This window comes from Chelonoidis abingdonii, chromosome 20, assembly GCF_003597395.2.
Source record: "Chelonoidis abingdonii isolate Lonesome George chromosome 20, CheloAbing_2.0, whole genome shotgun sequence".
NCBI lineage: Eukaryota > Metazoa > Chordata > Testudines > Testudinidae > Chelonoidis > Chelonoidis abingdonii.
In genome coordinates, this window is record NC_133788.1 from 768,564 (window position 1) to 788,502 (window position 19,939).

General features: G+C 54.5%; 1 protein-coding gene across 2 annotated transcripts; it reads right to left on the bottom strand.

Moving 5' to 3' along the window:
- Positions 1-5,054: 5,054 nt before the first annotated feature.
- Positions 5,055-16,640, bottom strand: VPS37D (VPS37D subunit of ESCRT-I). Of its 2 annotated transcripts, none has more exons than XM_075073958.1 (4): positions 15,452-16,640; positions 9,686-9,857; positions 9,312-9,397; positions 5,055-6,264 (listed from the first exon to the last, which is right to left on the bottom strand). In XM_075073958.1, the coding sequence occupies exons 1-4, from the start codon at positions 15,521-15,523 to the stop codon at positions 5,758-5,760; spliced, it is 837 nt and encodes a 278-aa protein (XP_074930059.1). In that variant the 5' UTR covers positions 15,524-16,640; the 3' UTR covers positions 5,055-5,757. The 2 variants fall into 2 exon arrangements, with proteins under 2 accessions (XP_074930059.1, XP_032625843.1); XM_032769952.2 differs by having other exon boundaries at positions 9,312-9,394; positions 15,452-16,638.
- Positions 16,641-19,939: the final 3,299 nt, after the last annotated feature.

The following is a 19,939-nucleotide window of genomic DNA, read 5'->3' on the forward strand; positions in this document are numbered from 1 at the left end:
ATATCTATTCAAGTGACATCATCATAGGACCTAATCACATCAGCCATACCATCAGGGGCTCATTCATCTGCACATCTACCAATGTGGTATATGCCATCATGTGCCAGCAATGCCCCTCTGCCATGTACATTGGCCAAACTGGACAGTCTCTACGCAAAAGAATAAATGGACACAAATCTGACATCAGGAATCATAACATTCAAAAACCAGTGGGAGAACACTGCAACCTCTCTGGCCATTCAGTAACAGATTTAAAGGTGGCAATTTTGCAACAGAAAAGCTTCAAAAACAGACTCTAACGAGAAACTGCTGAACTTGACTTGATATGCGAACTAGATACAATCAACTTAGGCTTAAATAGATTCAATGTGTGTAATGGCTCAGCCATTGCCAGTCTCTATTTCCCCATGTTAAATATCCTCACAGCTTCTTGTCAAACTGTCTTCAATGGGCTATCTTGATTATCGCTACAAAAGTTTTTTTTCTCCTGCTGACAACAGTTTATCTTGGAGTTGGTTGGGCACCTCCCACCTTTTCATGTTCTCTGGGTGTATATATATCTCCTCACTATATGTTCTATTCTATGCATCCGATGAAGTGAGCTCTAGCCCACGAAAGCTTATGCTCAAATAAATTTGTTAATCTCTAAGGTGCCACAAGGACTCCTGTTCTTTCTGCGGATACAGACTAACACGGCTGCTACTCTGAAACAGGTTTTGCAAGGGTGCAGGAGGCCCAGTGTCTGGTTTAACATTGACCCCCCTTCGGGGAGGGGGGATAGCATTAGTCTTGAAACAAGCCCCGGCAGCCTTCCTCTGAGACGCTTACAGCGCAATCACTGTCCCAGGTGTTCGCCAGCCCTTTCGCAGAAGCCGTTATTAGTGCTAGGAGATCAGGTAACAGCCACAGCCAATTGTGGATGACGGGGGCTGTTTCTGCTCCTTTCAAATGCAGACTTTGCAACTGTCCTTGATGCCTTTGTCACCTTCAGATTAGACTGTCCACAGGGCTATGCAGTGAATCTCGGCAGAACCTGCAACTGGTGCAGAATTCGGGGGGCCCAGTGGTCTCTCTTTCCAGGAATGCATTAACCTGTGCTCTGCGCCCTGCAGTCAGCACTAGCTGCCTGCGGGTTTCCACGCTGCCTGTTGGTTTTGACCTTCAATGTCCTAAGGGGCTTGTGACCGGCCTATCCAAGAGATCCCTCTCCCCATGACCCACTACACAGCTCCATCAGCAGAGGTATCTGAGCTGAAGCCCTGTTGCTATAATAGAGATGGTGGCTGGCAGGGCCTCCTTCCCAATGCACTGTGACCCCATGCCTAAGCCATGTTGTCTGGCATCTTTCAGGGCATGGAGCCAGCCTGACCCCTTCCCCCTTATTTTGAGGTGATGGGCACAGGCTGGAACAGGTGGTAGGGGATGCTAGGGGCGGGGGTGGGGGAGATCAATGGATTAAGGTTGTATTTCCACTCGTTGGCTATTGATCTGATCTGGGGGAGCAGACAGCTGTTTGTGTCTTCACGAGGCTCTGTAGGGCTCCCAGCACAGGGGGTGGGTCGTTTGGGCTAAAGGTGTGTCAGGCCTTCCTCCCCACACACAGCAGCTCTAGCACCGAGACTCGGGGAGCTCAGCTCCTATCTAACGTGAGCGACTGCCAGGCGGCCCAAGGAAATGCCTGCTCCTGCTGGCCCTCTCTGAACGAGCCATTTGTGCTGCTAACCTCAGTGTCTGAGTAAAACCCCACAGCCCCTCCTCTCCTGCTCACTCCCATTGCACTGAGATCCTCGCTGAGGGGGTCAGGTTTGAAATGCTGCTATGCTTAGTGCTCTCTGCCTCCTTCCCATCTTGGAGCAAACGCTTACAGCTCTGCTGTAGCCGCCCAGTCCTGAGGGGACAGAGCCTCAAACAATGGGAGACACAGGGGCTCAGTACTTCTTAGGATTGGGCCTGTAATGATTGAGAATTCCTGTTAGTTCATCCAGAGATTGGGCTGCTGTCCTCTATGGGCCACCTACAAGGGCACCTTCCCTCTAGCTTCCATGTCCCAAGCACGGGGCCATAACCCCTCCCTGGGAGACCATTCCACAGCCTCACAGAGCCCACTGGTGGGAAGTTGGTTTGACTCCTGTGCTACCCACACACCCACAACAACCGCTGCCTTGCCTTGGGGATTACGCCCATCACGGAGCTGGAGCATGTTACGATGCACCTCCAGAGCCGTGCCAGCTCCAGCTCCAGCTTCATATATCTGCACATGGAGACAGCTCTTTGCACGGCCTCCAATCTTCCCATATCTTCCTCTGAGCCAGGCCAGAACCCCACACTGAGTGTTACTGATCTGAGCCATGGAGGGCGGAGCTATCCCCTCCCTGATCTGTGACGTGACAGCTCTGCCCACGCAGCATAGAAGGGCATTGGCCTTTTTGGGCAGCCATAAGATATCGCAGTCTCCTGGTGAATCCTTCTTGGTTCCCATTGTTCCCAGGTTTTATTAAGTTAGACTTTCCCACGCTGACTCTCATTGAGCAGTTACCTGTCCGTGTGTTCTCCAGTATCGATTTCCAGCTCCATCTGCCAATTGCATGAATGAAGTGTTTAGTCCCCATATTCAGATCATTAAGGGAGGGGTCAAGAAAGACTGAAGTTTATCCTGCCCCCTGCTAGACACTTCCCCATAGCTAATACAGTGCATTGGTCTTTGCCTGTTGCTTAAGATCATTCTACCAGTTTTAACTCCACTTGACCCCGTTCTTATCCAAGCCAAGGTTGTATCAATTCTGTAGGAATTTGTGAAACAGCATCAGATCCTTTACAAAACCCCAATATACTGCAGTTACTGCACTCCCATGAGCCACAGCCTTGGATTTTTTCTATCTGTTCCATCATTTTACTATTAGAATTACTTATATTTATGGTAGCACCCAAAACATGCCGGCTGCTTCCAAAGGAGCTGCAGTCTGTTCCAGTCATTCCTGTGTCCTCATTCACTTCAGCCCCTTATTAATGGGCCTACTTTTCTCTGCTGGGCTTTCCCCCTGCAATAGCTGTCAAATCTCTTACATCTTGCAACACATTTTGGAATCACACATTCACTTGGCATTTCTGCTGCCCTGCCCCTGAGCATTTCTGTCTGGTCACCTCCCCTTTATCCAGTTCTTGTCTGTAGCTTTCTGAGCAGCCTTGAAGCCACACTGGTCACCACCTGCCTCTTGCACTCTTCCAATTCAGAGGAGTCATGGTCTGTCACCCTTTAATTAAGATTCCCAGCCTTTGTGCCTTTGTTCCTTATTCATAAGGGCCCCAGTTCTTCACTGCACACTCAAAGAGCTTTCAATGGGGGTTCTGGCTACACAAGGCAATCCCCCAAAATTTGCTTCCTGAAATCTGTAATTCTCCTTCATGAAAATGTACACAAATAGCTTATGATCACTGGTTCCAAGACTTCCTTTTAGTCTCAGTCAGACAAACCCGAGCTAGGGCACCTTCTCCTCAGGTTGGGATCTTTAGGTTAAGTTGGGCTATAGTTGGTTGCTTAGATAAAATGTCATATGCATATATCATCTTTCATTCCCGCTGTCTTAAGAACTAAGGGCTTTTTCAGTCTCACTGCTCTCCAGCCCTAATGGCCTGTAGCAGATACCCACCCTCATTTCTCCCCTTATATCCTTGCTTACTGGAGTTCCCCACCATAATCTTGCCAGGGCTTCCCTGCAGGACACAGACCAGAACCCAAAAGACTCCAAGGAGTGCTGAGGACGCCAGAAGGAGGGAATGGCACTCAGATGGCTGTTGTTTTTCCATCACTGTGGGTGCTGTCTATGAGTAAAGTGTGTACACATGTCTAAGAAGTTCCTTTGCAAAACCTGTTCCTTGCTTTACCTGTCACATAGTCCCCACAGAGTTAAATTATAACCCCGAGCACACATGGAGGATGGACTCTGGGGACAGCATGCACAGGTTGGCAGGTTCTCAGAGCTGAGGGCAGTTGAAGTGCAGGGTCTCACAGTGCCAGGAATAGAGTCTGCTCCCGGCAATGTGCCTGACAGGCAGGACTAGAGCCAGTGCTTTGGCACTGCTCTGCCCCAGTTGGCTTACAAGGATGAGGGATCCAAAGGTGGGATCCAGTACAACCAACTGCTGAACATTGCCGGGGGCTCAGCCAGGGCAGTAAAGCGATAACAATGCTTCCCCAAAGGCAGGAGGACACTGGAGTTAAAAACCCCACGCTTGGTGAGACCCACCATAGGGCTTCCATGGCCACAAGGGGTTGGGAGCTTGCCTGTGTGGCAGCGAGGGGGAGGCTTCTGTCTAGGTACTCTTCCCCCTGCCCCATGCACAGACGCTCACAGGGATGAGAAGGCTGTCTCTGGTTACCATAATTACACACTGAGTGAAGTGTGAGAGAGTCAGAGCCACTGGGAGAAGGGCCCACAGGTACCGCAATTAGGGGAAACCTGAGATCCCTGCGACAGACAGGGCCACTAATCGACCTCTCTCCATTGTCCCCAGCAGCAGGCTGCTGGGCTGTACTGAGCAGGGAGTCAGTGCAGTCTGGATATCACAGCAAGGCCTGGGACACCCAGGGGAACAGTGGTGTAGCTCCCACCACAGCACCAGAGAAGAGATGTGGGGAGGCGGAGCAGGGACAATGGAAACTTTCAAGATTTCCCTTTGATAAATTCATTCACCCCATCCATTAGCCCCTCCTACATCCTAGCGCATCTGCCGTTTCCTCAGGGTTGTACTCTGGTGCCCCGTGGAGCAATCTGCCACAGCTGCTCCCCTTCCCACAGCACAGACTCCCCCCTCTGCCCCAGTCGCTTCCATTTCCTCAAGCACAGCACAATGCCAGCCAGGATTAAACAGCTCCCTCCCCAGCACAGCCCTCCGCCCACCTGCCCCCTCTTCCCCACAGCACATGGCACTGCCCCCCACTCCTCGAAGCTCAGTGCTGGATGCTGGGATCCCTCCTGCTGCGAAGGGCACTCAGTGACCTGCCTGGGAGGGCAAATTCCCCTCCTCTCGCAGCACAAGCCCCAGACAAAGAACAAAGACTGGAAAGTGCCTTTATTTGGAAAATGATCTTGGTGCCCCGTGCTCCCCGACAAACCACCATGTACCTGCCTGGGAGGCCCTAACACTGTACAGCGTGGCATCAGGGCCCTGCACTGTCGTCCTCAGCCCTCCCCTCATGCCTCCCACACCCCTGCCCCTGGCTATCATGCCCCTCTCTCGCTCTCTCTCACACAGACAGGCTGGCAGAGTGGGGAGGGGAGGGAGACACATTTACCTCCAACCCATGCAGGGCAGCTGGGATCCTGCCCTGTGCCTGTAATCTGCCAGCCAGCCCCCCACGCTGTATATCCCCCAACCCACACAGGCCTGCTGAGCGCCCACTGACACTGCCATCTGACAACCCCCCCTCGCCCCAGCTTGAACTCCCCTTAGCCTGCTGCCCCCGTGCAACATCTGCCCATTGTAATTAGCCCCTTCCAGGCTGCCTCTGACGCTCCCCCTCTGACCACGTGGCAGCCACACAGACCCCACTGCGAGCTGCATCCTGGAGCAGTTCATTGCAGCGCCCCTTGGAGGCTTCCTGAGAATGCAGGGTGGGAGTGAACAACGCCTTCGAGCCGCCCAGCGGGCAAGGGCTGTGTTTGGTTCACATCTATTCTCTAGCACAGGGAGCTCATGTGCACTGGTCGGCTGCTGTGTCAAGGACTCGGGTCTGAGGACATCTCATCGCCCCAACAGCTACCGGTGGGGCGGCTCCTGCTTCTGTGGGTAAGACTGGTGCGCATGCTGCATGCGGAAAGGCCGCGGGCTGAGCAGGGGGATGTGTCTAATCAGACGCAGAGGGGAGCCCAAGCATGGGATGCTGGAGTGAGACGGTGGCGACTGGCCTGAGCAAGAGGTCAGGGGAGGCAGGTTTCGGCTGGGAGGGGCAACAGGCACAGGGAATGGTATGATGGCGTCAGAAGGGACCAGCAGGGCAGGTGTATAGCCATAGCGGAGCTGGAACATCTTGGGAGAGGTTGCATTTTGCACCAGGGCAACTTGGGCTCGGGCTGGGCTCAGTGGGGCAGCTCGCTGCCCCTCGCAGCATGTGGGGAGCCACCTGGGCTGCTTCTCCTTCCGCAGGAGCTGCTCCAGTTTCTCCATCTGTGTCCTGCGGAGATGGGACAGCATCCGGCTCTCCTGAAAGAATTCCAGGAAGGCATCCAGGGGCAGCTCCCGGCCCAGAAACATCTCCACCTGTGCCTGTGGGGCACGGAGAATGGGATGTCAGCCTGGGATGGGGGCAGGAACACGCAAATCTGGGAGGGCCCGTGGGACCTCGGAGACCTACAGCAACCATGAGCCAGAGAGCAGGCAGGAACCACGCAGAGCAGCAGGGAACTCCCAGGAACCCGCTGGGGCAGCCGTAGGAGAGGATCTTTGGGGGTGAAATTCTGAAGTCAGTGGGGGTTTTGAGATTGACTTCAGCAGAGTCAGGATTTCACCCATGGCACATGAGAGGACATAGGTGACACGTGGCTCGGTGGCCAGCTCCACGCAGCTCCCATCGCTGACAGATGGTGCTGACAGTGGCACCAGGCTCAGAGTCAGAAGGGGCCCCAGCCAGTCCGATCCCCCAGCTGGCTAGGAAAGCCACCCCTGCTCCGCCCCCGACCCACCTCCATTCTACCTGTCCGCCCGCCTCTCACCCCTGCTCCGCCACCCACCCTTCCATCACCCCTGCTCCACCCAGCCCTCACTTTCCCCTCTGCTCCGCCTCCGCCCACTCATTCCCACCTGCTCCACCCCAGCCTCACCACTTCCCACCCCCTGCTCCGGCCCTAACGCCACCTCAATCCACCCTGCTGCCGCCTCCCCCCACATTCCATTCTACCCCTGCTCCGCCCCACCTCTTCCCACCCTGCTCGCCTCCGCCCCCTCCATTCCACCCTGCTCCCCGTCTTTGTCCGCCTCTCCGCAGAGCCAGGACGCGAAGTATCTCGCCCGAACAGCAGTCCACACTCCACCCGCTTCCCCCACCCACCGCGCTCCATTCCGCCGCTCAGCCCTACTTTCCCACCCCTGTCTGCCTTACCCCACCTCCATTCCGCCTGCTCCCCCCGCCACCTCATCCGCGCCCTGCTCCCCACCAGCCCTACCTCTTCCCACCCTGCTCCGCCTCACCTCTTCCCACCCTTTCCGTCACCCGCCCACCCTCCATTACCACCCCTTGCTCCGCCCCGCCTCTTCCATCCCTGCTCCGCCAGCCCTCACATTCACCCTGCTCCGCCCCTTTCTTCCACCCTGCTCCCCTCACCTCATTCCACCCCTGTCCGCCAGCCACCTTCCACCTTCTCCCCATCCCGCCCCCACCTCCATTCCACCTCTGCTCGCCCCTGCCCTTCCCAGCCCTCTCATCCCTGCCCCACCTCCATTCCACCTCTGCTCCCCCCGCCCTTCCCACCCCTGCTCTTGCCCCAACGCCCCCAACTTTCCACCCATGCTCCGCCCCCGCTCTTACCCACCCTGCTCCGCCCCAGCCCCCCGACATTCCCCATGCTTGCTTCCGCCTCTTCCAGCACCCCAACTTCCGCGCCCCGCCCCCCCACTTCCACCCCTGCTTCCGCCCCCGCATACTTCCGCCCCCTTGCTCTCCCAGCCCCACTTCATTCCCCATGATCGCCCCGCCTCTTACGCCCTGCTCTCCCATCCCCCACATTCCACCATGATCCACCCGGCCTCTCCCACCCCTGCTCCGCCCCAGCCCCCATTCCACCACGGTCTCTGCCCCACTCTTCCCCCGCTCTCCCAGCCCCTCCATTCCTCCTGCTCCCCCCGCCCCCCACATTACAACATGCTCTGCCCTACTCTTCCACCTGCTCGCCCAGCCCCCCCCATTCCACGCATTCCGCCCCCGCTTTCACCCCTGCTCTGCCCAGCCCCCCCCATCCACCCCTTCCTGAGCCTTGCAGAGGGGTGGCCTGCTTGCATTCTGGGCAGCGGTTAAGTGGCGTGACCAGCCCCAGCCGTCGCTACGCTGGTCCAGCTGTTGCTGCTGGTGAGTGTGGGGGACGCGATTTTTGTGGCAGAATTTTAATTGTTTGGTGCGATCCCTTGACTATGAGGTGTGTGCGCTCAGTTGATGGTAGGTTGTGAGGAGCGGGAGTGGGCGTGGGCGGTTATGGGGTGTGCAGGGCGAGGGGTTGTGGTGTGCAGGGTTGCTGTGTAGCTGTGAGGGCGGTCTCTGAGGAAGGAGAGTGGGGCGTGGGCAGGTCTTGGGGGTGGGCGCTTGGGTGGGGGTGTGGTGTTGCAGGATTGCTGTTGCAGTGTGCGGGTGGGGTCTGTGGAAGGTGGGGCGTGGGTGAGGGGTGCAGCGGTGCTGATGCAGCACTGTGTGGTGGGTTGCTTGAGTTGGTGTGGGAAGTGGGCGGTTGGGGGGGCTTGGGCGAGCCGATGTGATGTAACGGTGCTGTGTAGCTGTGATGGTGTGTCTGTTGGAAGGTGGTGGGGCGTGCGGTCTATGGGGGGGCACTGGTGAGGGGTGCGGGTGCTGTGTTAGCTGTGTTGGTGGGGTCTGTGAGGAAGGGGGTGGGCAGTGCGCAGGTCTAGGGGGGGCACTGGGTGAGGTATGCAGGATGCTGTGTAGCTGTGAGGGTGGGTCTGTGAGGAAGGGGGTGGGCAGTGCGCAGGTCTATGGGGGGGCACTGGGTGTGGTGTGCAGGGTGCTGTGTAGCTGTGAGGGTGGGTCTGTGAGGAAGGGGGTGGGCAGTGCGCAGGTCTATGGGGGGGCACTGAGTGATCAGTGTGGTGTGCAGGGTGCTGTGCAGATGTGGTGGGAGGCCAGCGGGGATGTCTCTGGGAGGGATGGGGGCTGGGCATAGAGATCTGTGGTGGAGGTCTCTGGGCAAGGGATCACTGGGCACAAAGGTAGGGCGCTTGGCAGGTGGGCGGTGTGGTGCAGGCCCACCCTCCAGGGGAAGGGGCTGGCAGCCCAGGGCTGGGCAGGCCAGTGTGCGTCTGGCAGCTGCAGGTTCGTAAACAGCGCCCTCCTGCTAGGCTGCGAGGAACAGGGCACCCCACCCCACGCTGTGCCTCATAGCCCCTAGCCCGCCCGTCACTTTGAAAACTGACCATCCCACCCCCCCTGCACCTTGCCCCAGGGGGGCCCACAAATATGTTTTGCGCCGGGCCCACAAAAAGTTAATCCAGCCCTGATGAGACGTCCCAGGGACTGAGTGGGGGGAAGCTGAGTAGCTACAAGGTGACCGGAGTCAGGCAGGTCAATGGCAAAGCAGGTCCTGCAGACTCACCTCCGACTCCGCCTCGGCTGCATCCAGAGCAGCTTGGAGTTGGCTCAGTGCGCTCTGCGGGCTCCACTTCCTCAGGCAGGTCTCTGCTTGGGGGGAGAGCAGCTTCAGACAGGGACATACAAACGAACCCAGCACTGCAATGGAGCCTCCAGCCACCCCCTCCAGCCACCCCAAGGAGAAGCCTCCGACCCCACTGCCCAGCCTGTTCCTGCCCTTGCGGGGCCATCACTTGGTGAGCCAAAAGCTCCTCCCGCAATGGCCATCAAGGCAGGGCCCAGCCAGTGAGTGACAGGCCAGAGCCGACTCCCCCTCTGCACCCCAGAGCCAGAGCCTGGGGACAGCAGCCCCCAGGGACACAGGGTGGCTCCACTCACCCACTCGCTGCTGCTTTTCCTGACACGCCTCCTTTGTCTCCCGCAGCTCCTGGTACTTTATGGCCAGTGAGGCTTTGCCGTTCTCCAGCCGCGGCCGCAGGGACAGGTTCTCCTTGGCCAGGGCATGGTTCGAAGCCAGGCACGTTTCCCGCTCCAGCTGCAAGCTCTGAAACTGAAGGGACATCATAGCTCAGAGCTAGCCACCCCACAACTCAATGCCACCACCACCTGCAGGGCCTAACCCCACCCTCCAGAAAACACCCCTCAGCACACCACCAGCCCCACAACGCTCCTCTAACGCTAACCTCACTGACCGGTCCATCATAGCTCAGCCAGCCAAGTACAGAGGGTGTTAACCGGAGCACTGGCCACAGCAGCCACCGCCTCATCAAAATAATACCTTTTACCAGCTCTGCCTCTTAATACCATTCTGCTCCCTCCATCCCGGCTTCCCCAGAAGCAGTGGAGGCGGGGGGGGGGGGGGGGGAGGGGGGGAAGAGTTCCTGGCGAGAGGCTGCAGCTGCATTAAAATCCAGCCACATGGGTAGAAGCCCCACACACCAACTGGCCTGGGGGAAATTACACAAAAACTCCACACATCTTGAATGAGCCAGACAACTTCTCCGAGGGCTAAACAGGCTAACACTCCCTATTCCCCCCACCCAGAGGCACAAGCCAACCACGGAGATGGGTTTGCTTTCTGACGGGCCCGGGGAAGAGATGCTGGAAAACAGGCTGAGAAAGACTAAAAATAATCTGACCTGATTCTCCAGGAACATATCCCAGCACAACAAACCTTCACAATTAATTCTAGAGGCACTAGCATTCCTGCACAGAGCCCAGAAAGTGAACTGGCCATCTACTAGCCAGGGGTCTGGCGGTCAGAAGAGAGAAGGGTAACTACCTGTAAAGTCAAGGCAACAGCTCAGCTTCCCTGTTTGCCAAGCGGCTGGTGCAGGGATTTTTAGCAGGATGTCAGCCCCAGACCATGCTGAGGCTCCACTTTTCATGTCACCCTCTGGCTCAGATAAATTGTGTCTGATTACAGTAAATCTTCACTTAAAGTCATCCCAGTTAACCTTCTTTCATTGCTGATCAATTAGGGAACGTGCTCATTTAAAGTTGTGCAATGCTCACTCATCATTTGGCAGCTGCCTGCTTTGTCTACTGCTTGCAGGAAGAGCAGCCCAGTGGAGCTGTTTGGTGGGGGCTTGGAACCAGGGTGGACCAGCAGCCTTTTTATCATTGGATCGATGGACTACCAAGGAGGGACTGGCAGCCCCCCATCAGCTCCCCACTCCCTTAAGTTCTCTGTGCAGCAGCTGCCCAGCAGGCTAGCAATTGCAGCTGTCCCTCCCCCCACTGCCATGTGCTGCTCCTGCCCTCTGCCTTGGAGCTGCTCCCGAGACTCCTGCTTGCTCTGCGTGTGTGTGTGGGGGGGGGGGAGGTGAGGAAGAGGGGGGCTAATGTCAATATTAAATTGTTTGTTTAAAACTTGTGTGTATCAAGGTTCCTTCCCCACTCTGATCTCTAGGGTACAGATGTAGGGACCTGCATGAGAACGTCTAAGCTTAATTACCAGCTTAGATCTGGTTTTACTGCCACCACCCAAATCCTTTAAGAGTTATTTGGGAAACTCTGTCTACCTTCCCCCCAGACTCTCTCTCTCCCAGTAGCCTTGAGAAACTTCTCCACCAAGTTCCTGGTGAACACCGATCCAAACCCCTGAACCTTAAAACAAGGAGAAATTAACCATTCCTCCTTTCCCCCCACAAATTACTGGTGAGTGCAGATCCAACGCACTTGGATCTTAAAAAAAAGAAAAATCAATCAAGTTCTTAAAAGGAAGACTTTTAAAAGAAAGAAAGGTAAAAATCATCTCTGTAAAATCAGGATGGAAAATAACTTTATAGGGTAATCAGATTCAAAGAGCCCAGAGGAACCCCCTTTAGCCTTAGGTTCAAAGTTACAGCAAACAGAGGTAAACCCTTTAGCAAAAGGAACATTTACAAGTTGAGAAAACAAAGACAAAACTAACACGCCTTGCCTGGCTGTTACTTACAAGTTTGAAATATGAGAGACTGGTTCAGAAAGATTTGGAGAGCATGGATTGATGTCTAGTCCCTCTTAGTCCCAAGAGCGAACAACCCCCAAAACAAAGAGCACAAACAAAAGCCTTCCCCCCCAGCAAGATTTGAAAGTATCTTGTCCCCTCATTGGTCCTTTGGGTCAGGTGTGAGCCAGGATACCTGAGCTTCTTAACCTTTACAGGTAAAAGGATTTTGGTGTCTCTGGCCAGGAGGGGTTTTATAGTATTGAACACAGGAAGGCTGTTCCCTTCCCTTTATAGTTATGACAATATAATATAGTCTTTTGTCTGGTGAAAAAAAATTCCCTGGAACCTAACCCCCTCATTTACATTAATTCTTATGGGGAAATTGGAATCACTTAACATTGTTTCTCTTAAAGTCGCATTTTTCAGGAACATAACCACAACGTTAAGTGAGGAGTTCCTATAATTTGAAGCACTCCCACTTCCCCCTCAGCTGCTTGAAGGTAAAAGGAGATTCTTGTCTTGTCCCCCCTGACTTGTCAGAGCCTCCTGGTTGATGTTATGGGGGCGGTCAGTCTCCGTTGCACTGTCTGTATCAAGGGGTGGAGAGGCAGCTGCTACTCTCAGCCCCCATTTCTCTACCCTGAGTAACTCCAGCATCTGTCTCTGTAGCTTTCCCAAGCAGCAGCAGAGTGAAACTGAGTTGGTTCTGGTTATGATCACTGATGCCCAAACGGTTCTGAACAACCACTGCATAACTGACTAATCTGCAACTGCTTGGCAAAGCTCAGAGCAGCAGCAGAGGCTCTAGAGCTGACTGCAGGCTCAGTCACACAGCCCTGCACTGTTTGTCTCTGAAAGGTTTTCTTCACAACCATAAAGATTTTCATTTGTCAGTTACTGAAAGCTTAAACTCTGCAGAAATAGATGGCGCAGGTCTCCAGACTCACCAGGGAGACATTCCACTCTCTGCAAGCACGGACCCTAGGAATTCTTCAAGCCCTGATGTAATGGGGACAAGTTAACATTTCCCAAACAACCTGAACTTTGGGAATATTCCAGTGTTGGAATATCTGATCTTGCAGACTTAGCATTGCAATAGTACCACCTTCAAGGACATTAAATGCAGGTGCTTGGCTGCTGGACACTAACCCTCCCTGGAACTGACATGCCATGTCCCTGCAGTTGTTGGCGGCAGCCTGGGCATTATTACTCAGCTGGGCTGGGGGGATGGGATATTGGGTGAGGAATTGCTTTTCATGTCTGTCCTAGAAGCCATGTGATGGGCATGAGGATTTGCTGGTGCATTCTGTCAGCACCTTCTGGGGGCAATTTCTTTGATGGTAATTCCTCAAGGCTCTACACTCTGGCCAGAAAGCCAACAAAGCACAGATAGAAAGATCCACACAGCACTTCCTCTGGGGTTGTTTTCAGTGATGCCCCCACTGTACCAAAGGGTAGGGAGGAACCGGCTTTGGGAAAGAGGCTAATTAACCACTGGAACAATGTACCAAGGGTCATGGTGGGTTCTCCAAGGGTCACTGGCAATAAGAAAAACCTCCAATCTCAATTTAACAACAGATCTGCAACAGGCATTACTTGGGGCAGGTCTCTGGCCTGTGTAATACAGGAGGTCAAACTAGCCAGTCACAATGGTCCCATCTGGCCTTGGCACCTATGATCTAGATCAGTGGTTTCCAAACTTTTTTGATCACTCACCCCATCAGTAAAAAAAATTTGAGCATGCACCCCCTGCAAAAACAAACTAAAACCTCGGACTCCCACCCAGACTGCCGAAGCAAAAAAAAAAAGAAAAAAGGCTCCTCCTGCAGCGCACCCCCAAGGATCCTTTTGCGCACGCCCTGTGGAGACCACTGATCCAGATCAGCAGTTCTCAGACTTTAGCAGCCCAAGGACCCTCATTTTGATTTAAAATTTTCGCAGACTCTCAAGACCTTCGCTCAGCCCCAGACCCCACCCCCACTCCACTCCTCCCCCAAGGTCCCACCTTTGCCCCTCCTCTTTCTGCCCCCTTCCCCGAGTGTGCCCCGTCCCTCCCAGCACCCCCTGCCCGCCACTGAACAGCTCTTTCGTGGCATGCAGGAGACACTGGGATGGATAGGGAGGAGTTGATCAGCGGGGCCGGCAGCCCCGGACAGGACTCGTGGACCCCCTGGAGTACCCTCACGTTAATCTATACATTTACCAAAAGGGCAAGCAGGCCTCTGGAGGGGAACGCTGGCTTTGGGAGATGGATCCCTTTTCTCCCTTCATACCCAGGCTTTTCCCTGTGGTGACCCAGGCCTACAATTTGGGATATTTTGCTGGTCCAGCCGGAGATGATGGGGAGCTCTTTGGACCCTGGTGACTCTTCCTGACTAATTACCCACCCCAAGGCAAGCTCCCTTGGTAGCTCCAATCCTCACCACTGCCTCCATTAGCTTTTCAGCACAATGAGTAGTCAGGGTGGCTAATAGAAAGTCCATCTCTTTGGAACAAGTTACTGTATCTAGTAATGACTTCAGACCAATTCCCACAGCTCCCCATGCTCCCACCCGGTAATTAGCAAATCTTTAGGTGACAAAGTCAACACTGTAAATCTTCCAGAAAAAACTCAATTCCAAATGTCAGAGAAGGACCTTGTTGACCTGGAAGCACAGGAAGTATCAAGACACTAAACTAGAGTCTTAATTAAAGGTAATTCCTCACTATCTTGGAATATACCAAATTGAGAAGATTGTAGCAAGAATATTGGATTTGGCTTTGATATCTGGGTGGGGAGCTTCTAACTCTCCCTGTTATTAAAATCTTTGCTAGACTGTAATCCTCTCGTCTGGCTATCTAATAAAGGTTCTGCACTGAAATCTTTAGACAAATCTATTCTCCCTCCGTCCTATTACTGTAACATTTACACATCTTTTGAGATAAGGGGTAATAGTCAAGAAAAAGATGGAAACATTATGTATGATAACAAGCAAATATCTTTCCAAATATATCTAAACCCACCCACGCTAGATGGAAACAACTATTTTTGCTTAAGGATGCTTTTGATTTCTTGCCCTCCCTTCTCTTCCCTGTCAAGCTTGGATTAATCAAAGCTCAAAAGCATGACATGTCTTCTGAGTATGACAATGGGAAAAACTTTCTGGGTTCCATTAGCTCCCATTCAGTTTTTATGATCTGATCCTTCTTAGACAACTAATCTCATCTCTATTTAACAATTAGTCTTGTATCAATTTGAGCAAATTCAACTGCTTTTTTGAGACTTGCGTAAGATTTTTTTTAAATTAATTTCGAATGATTTTTCCTTGTTATCTTTCGATAAGTCCTTGCCTGAGGACTTATCTCTGAAGAAAAATGTATTCAAGAATTACTACGATATTGATCTTCATTCAACTTTACTCTGTCGTTGATTATGAATTAAAGAACAAAAGGCAAAGGCCCTCATTGATATAACTTTGATGTTGAAAATTAAACCACTGCACACTCAGGAAATGAAAGCGCCACGGGCCTCAGAGCCCACACAGCACATCCTGTGCAGCTTGAAGTAAATGTTTAACAGCCTACCTAGAAACCAAAAATACTCCCTATGTGTAATATGGGTAAAGCAACAACTTTTGGGAGTGCGGACTTCTGCATTTCTTGGCCTGACATGTTTCCATTTGCAACATTAATACGGGTTTCTGCATTTCACTGGTATATTATTGACTCACTATCTGGGCCAGCCACCCCATGAAGAGACTCAAGGCCCAATACAGCATCACCTCCCCAAACATCTCCAGCATGGCCAGGAAGAGGTATGAGGCAGTAGGTACTGGTCACTGTGGGGAGACAAGGAAGAAAAAGGCTCTACACTCCCACAGCTGGTGTTCCCCTCTGTTGATCTCCTACCTCTTCTTCTTAACCCAGGTCCTGAGGATGCCAGATCCTGAGCCTTGCAGGACAATTCTCCCCATGGAAGTGCCAGCTGCATGTGGTCTGCCTGCCTCCCTCCCTTCCCTCCTGGCAGCTGCCCTAGCCTGGCACTCTCTGTGGCACAAGACCAACAGCAGCAGTGCTAAGTGGTGGCAGAGGGATCGGCTCTCAGAGGCAGCTGAGGAGGAAAGCATGGTGCCTAGCAAGGCCCAGGATCTGGCCTGGGGCAGAAGGGGTGAGAGATTTGGGAAGCCACCTCTAAAGGTGCCAATGGGGGCAGACAAAAGCCCCCCCGGACTCTCCCGCACCCAGACCAGGGGAGGACGGGAGCAGCTGGGGGTGAGTTTACAGGATGGAGTCTGCCCCAGCCATCCCTGCAGGCTAGGTGCTAGGGGCTGGTCAAGGGGCTGAGTGGAAGGAGTGTTCGGTCCCACTAAGCTTGGAGGGGGGGGAAGTCCCCGCAGCTGTGTGCTCAGCCCAGCGGTGCCTTGAGAGGCTCAGCCAGGCCTTGCCACAGGGCCCGCCCGGGAGACTGCAGAGGAAATACAAAGGATGCTGGTATTGTTTACATTAAATGAGTCTTGTCACCATTTCCCCCCTGGCTGACCCTTGCAGACAGAGTGTTGGGGAGCCCAGCCTGGCCCCCAACCCCCATCACCTGGGTAAGAGGCTGCAGTGTAGACCCTCAGAGCACCTGCCTCTCTGACAGCCAGGTGTGATCTCACCTGCATCCTCACAGCATGAGCCCCGCATGGTGCACCCCCATCCCTTCCCATGGGCAGCTACAGGTCAGGGGCAGCCCCAGAGTATGGCCAGACCAAACTGGGAGGAGAGGGATGGCCCATGGAGGGCAATGGGGCACGGGAGGAAAGAAGCCAGGGGATGGTGGGGTGGAGGGAAACAGGATACGGGCGGGAAGGTGCTGAGGGGATGGGAGGGGACAGGGCATGGGAGGAAAGGAGCCCGGGGGATGCAGGGAGGGGATGGGGCACAGGGGGGATGTGGGGTGGAGGGGACAGGGTAAATGGATGGAAGCGAGCTGGGGATGGGGGACAGGGTCATGGGCAGGAAAGGAGTCCGGGGGAATGCAGGGAGCACTAGGGGAAGCGGGAAATCAGGGTACATGGGGGAAGGAGCTCGAGGGATAGGTGGGGGGACAGGCGATGGAGAAAGGGAGCACCAGGGATCAGGGATGATACATGGGAGCGGAACAGGGTAACATGGGGGGGGGCAGGCACGGAGGAAAAGGAGTGGGTATGCAGGGAGACGGCGGGGGGACATTGTGTTTGTGTGGCATATGAAGAAAGGAGCCGGGGTATCAGGGAGAGAACAGGGTAACAATGGTGGAAGGAGTAGGGATTGCGGGAGGCACAGGTGCATAGAGGGAAGGAGGCCGGAGTGCAGGGAGGTAGAACAGGGTACTATTATGGGGATTAGAAAGCTCGGATTGGGGGTGCCAGGGCATAGGAGGAAAGGAAGCCCGGGGAGATGCAGGGAGAGAACAGGGTACATGGGGTCAGGATGCTAGGGATGGGGGCAGGTGCCTAGAGAGAAAAAGGCGCCGGGGGATGCAGGAGCCCTGGGGAAAAGGGACAGGGCATATGGAGGAAATGAGCCCGGGTGGATCCAAGTGGATGGGAAATAGGCACAGGGGTATGGTGGGGGAGGGGAAACAGGGTAATGTGGTGGAAGGAGCTGGGGAATCAGGGAGACGTGGTCCAGGTGGGAGACAGGCATAGGAAGAAAGGAGTTCCGGGCGGATTCAGGAAAAGGCGACTCGAGGGAAGGTGAGGGGTGAAGCACCGAAGCGAGAGATCTGGAGGGTAGCGAAGGTTTCAGAGGTAGAACGAAGAAAGAAACGGGGGGGTGGTGAGGGGATGTCGCAGGCGCAAGGAAGCAACATGGGAAAAGTACTCGGGGAACGGAGGCACCTTACCGGTGTCTCGGCCCCTGCGTGCATGTCACCCGGCCCCAAGCCGCCGGCGCCAGCCGGCCGGTCTCCGGTAACCTTCTTGCCCCCCCCCCTTTCATTCCTCAGCCGCAATCGAGCCTTCCAGCTGCGCTCACTGCAACAAGGCCAGGGAGTCCGCGGTGTTGACCTCGGAGGCGGGCTGCGCTGCCGCTGGCCGCGGCCCATGCCCTTGCCCCTCCCTACAACATGCCGCCGCCGCCCCACCAGGGGGCGCCGCGGGCGCTCTTAAAGGGGCCGCGCCCCTGTGGGCGGGCACTGCCGGGGCGAGCGCAGCAAGGAGCCCCTGTGCGCCAGGACCGGGGGCTCGCTCCGCAGTGCTGCCTGGGCACCTGGTGCCATCGCCCCCTTCATACATGGAGCAGCCCCGGGGCTGCTAGGGCTTCAGGGGAAGCTCAGCCCAGCTGCTGGGAGGCCACAGGACCCTACGCTGGGGATTGGGTGCAGGACCCAGGACTCCGGGGCTGTATGGCTGGCCGGGCAGGTTGACATGCACCTGCCGTCCCCTCTGCCTTGCAGTGAGGGTCGTGCCTGGAGCTGTCCCCCTGGAAGGGCTCCGCCTGTCTCTGGTTTCTCACTCTGTGACATTAAAGGGACATGCTCAAGGTTGCAGAGTGGAGAACTCAAAAGTCAGGAAATGCCAAAATTACAGCTTAGAGCCCCTGCACTGAGTGAGAGAGGGGCCCATGGGGGGGGCTGCCATCAAGGAGTGGCTCATCATGCACAACGGGGCAGAGCCAAGGGTGCCCAAGCAGTCGTAAACCTGGCCTTTCCTAAGGTTTGACTGCTTGACTCTGCAACTGGAACATTCTTTTCATGTAGGGGGTTTGGGTGCAATTTCCTGGGGATTCTGAAAAAGATAGAAATAAATTCTGTTATGTGCAATTAGGTGTCATCAGCATCAGGGGCAGCTCCAGGCCCCAGCACGCCAAGTGTCCGCTGGTCCCGCAGCCTGCCTGCCATGCTTGGGGCGGCAAAATTCCTAGAGCCACCCCTGATCAGCATATCATGTGTCACCAGTAGGACTCCAGCCCAGAGCCTTTAGCAATGACTTACACCACTTGAACTACAGGACTAATTACATAGGATAGCAGCAGAAGGCTGTTATCCCTTGGGGAGGAGAGTTGGGATGGGCTGTGCCCCTGTGGGTGGGCACTGCTGTGTAAAGGAGGTAGCTCCAGCTTTCTGTCTCATCCCCTCAGGAGATGATGCTCCATGTGGCGTCCCAGGAGAAGAGGATGGGATACTAGGGCCATGTGCAGGGCCCAATGGGTGCAGATCCAGGGCCAGCTATTACTTCAGCATCTCCCAGTGCAGCCTCTGCTGCTGTGGTGGCAGGACCCAGTTGTTGAGAATGTTCTTGTTCAGTCATTTGTTTGGCAGGATACCAACATTTTCTGGAGAAACACAATCCTGAGCAGGAAAATGGTGTATCCCAGTCAAAGCTGAATGGACAGGAACAAAGAAAAGGCATGCTCCTGCCCCCAGGGCTTTCTCCCTGAGGAATTTCAGAGGCCAGCTGGAAACAATGGAAGTGCTGGAGCTGCTCAAAAAGGCTCACCAGAGTTTTTTATAATGGAAAATGATAGGCAGACTAAACATAGAGGCCTCTACCAGCTCTGTACCAGTTTGGCTGTTCCTTGTGATACCTTCCTGGCCCAGTGATCTCTGTTCCTGTGGGTATGCTGGGTGCTCCGACCAGCCCTGCAGATGGCATGGAGTCACTGCCAGGCTCTGAGAGGCTTCTGTTAAAACCAGTCTGACATTCCTGATGCCCATCTCCCTAGCAGAAGGGCTTGATCCTGACTTTCAGTGAGAGGATGCAGTGCTGTGGAATCATAGTATCATAGAAATATCAGGTTTGGAAGGGACCTCAGGAGGTCATCCAGTCCAACCCCCTGCTCAAAGCAGGACCAATCCCCAATTAAATCATCCCAGCCAGGGCTTTGGCAAGCCTGACCTTAAAAACCTCTAAGGAAGGAGGTTCCACCACCTCCCTAGGTAACCCATTCCAGTGCTTTACCATCCTCCTAGTGAAAAAGTGTTTTCTAATATCCAACCTAAACCTCCTCCACTTCAACGTGAGACCATTGCTCCTTTTTCTGTCATCAGGTACCACTGAGACCAGTCTAGATCCATCCTCTTTGGAACCCCCTTTCAGGTAGTTGAAAGCAGCTATCAAATGCCCCCTCATTCTTCTCTTCTGCAAACTAAACAATCCCAGTTCCCTCAGCCTCTCCTCATAAGTCATGTGCTCCAGCCCCCTAATCATTTTTGTTGCCCTCCACTGGAGTCTTTCCAATTTTTCCACATCCTT

Excerpts from the sequence above, each read along its gene's own strand:
- VPS37D (XM_075073958.1), bottom strand. The coding sequence starts at position 15,523 with ATGCTGGAGATGTTTGGGGAGGTGATGCTGTATTGGGCCTTGAGTCTC. Across the intron at positions 9,398-9,685 it reads GGAAAAGCAGCAGCGAGTGG|CAGAGACCTGCCTGAGGAAG; the intron begins GTGAGTGGAGCC and ends TCTCCCCCCAAG. Across the intron at positions 6,265-9,311 it reads CAGCCGAGGCGGAGTCGGAG|GCACAGGTGGAGATGTTTCT; the intron begins GTGAGTCTGCAG and ends CGTGCCCCACAG.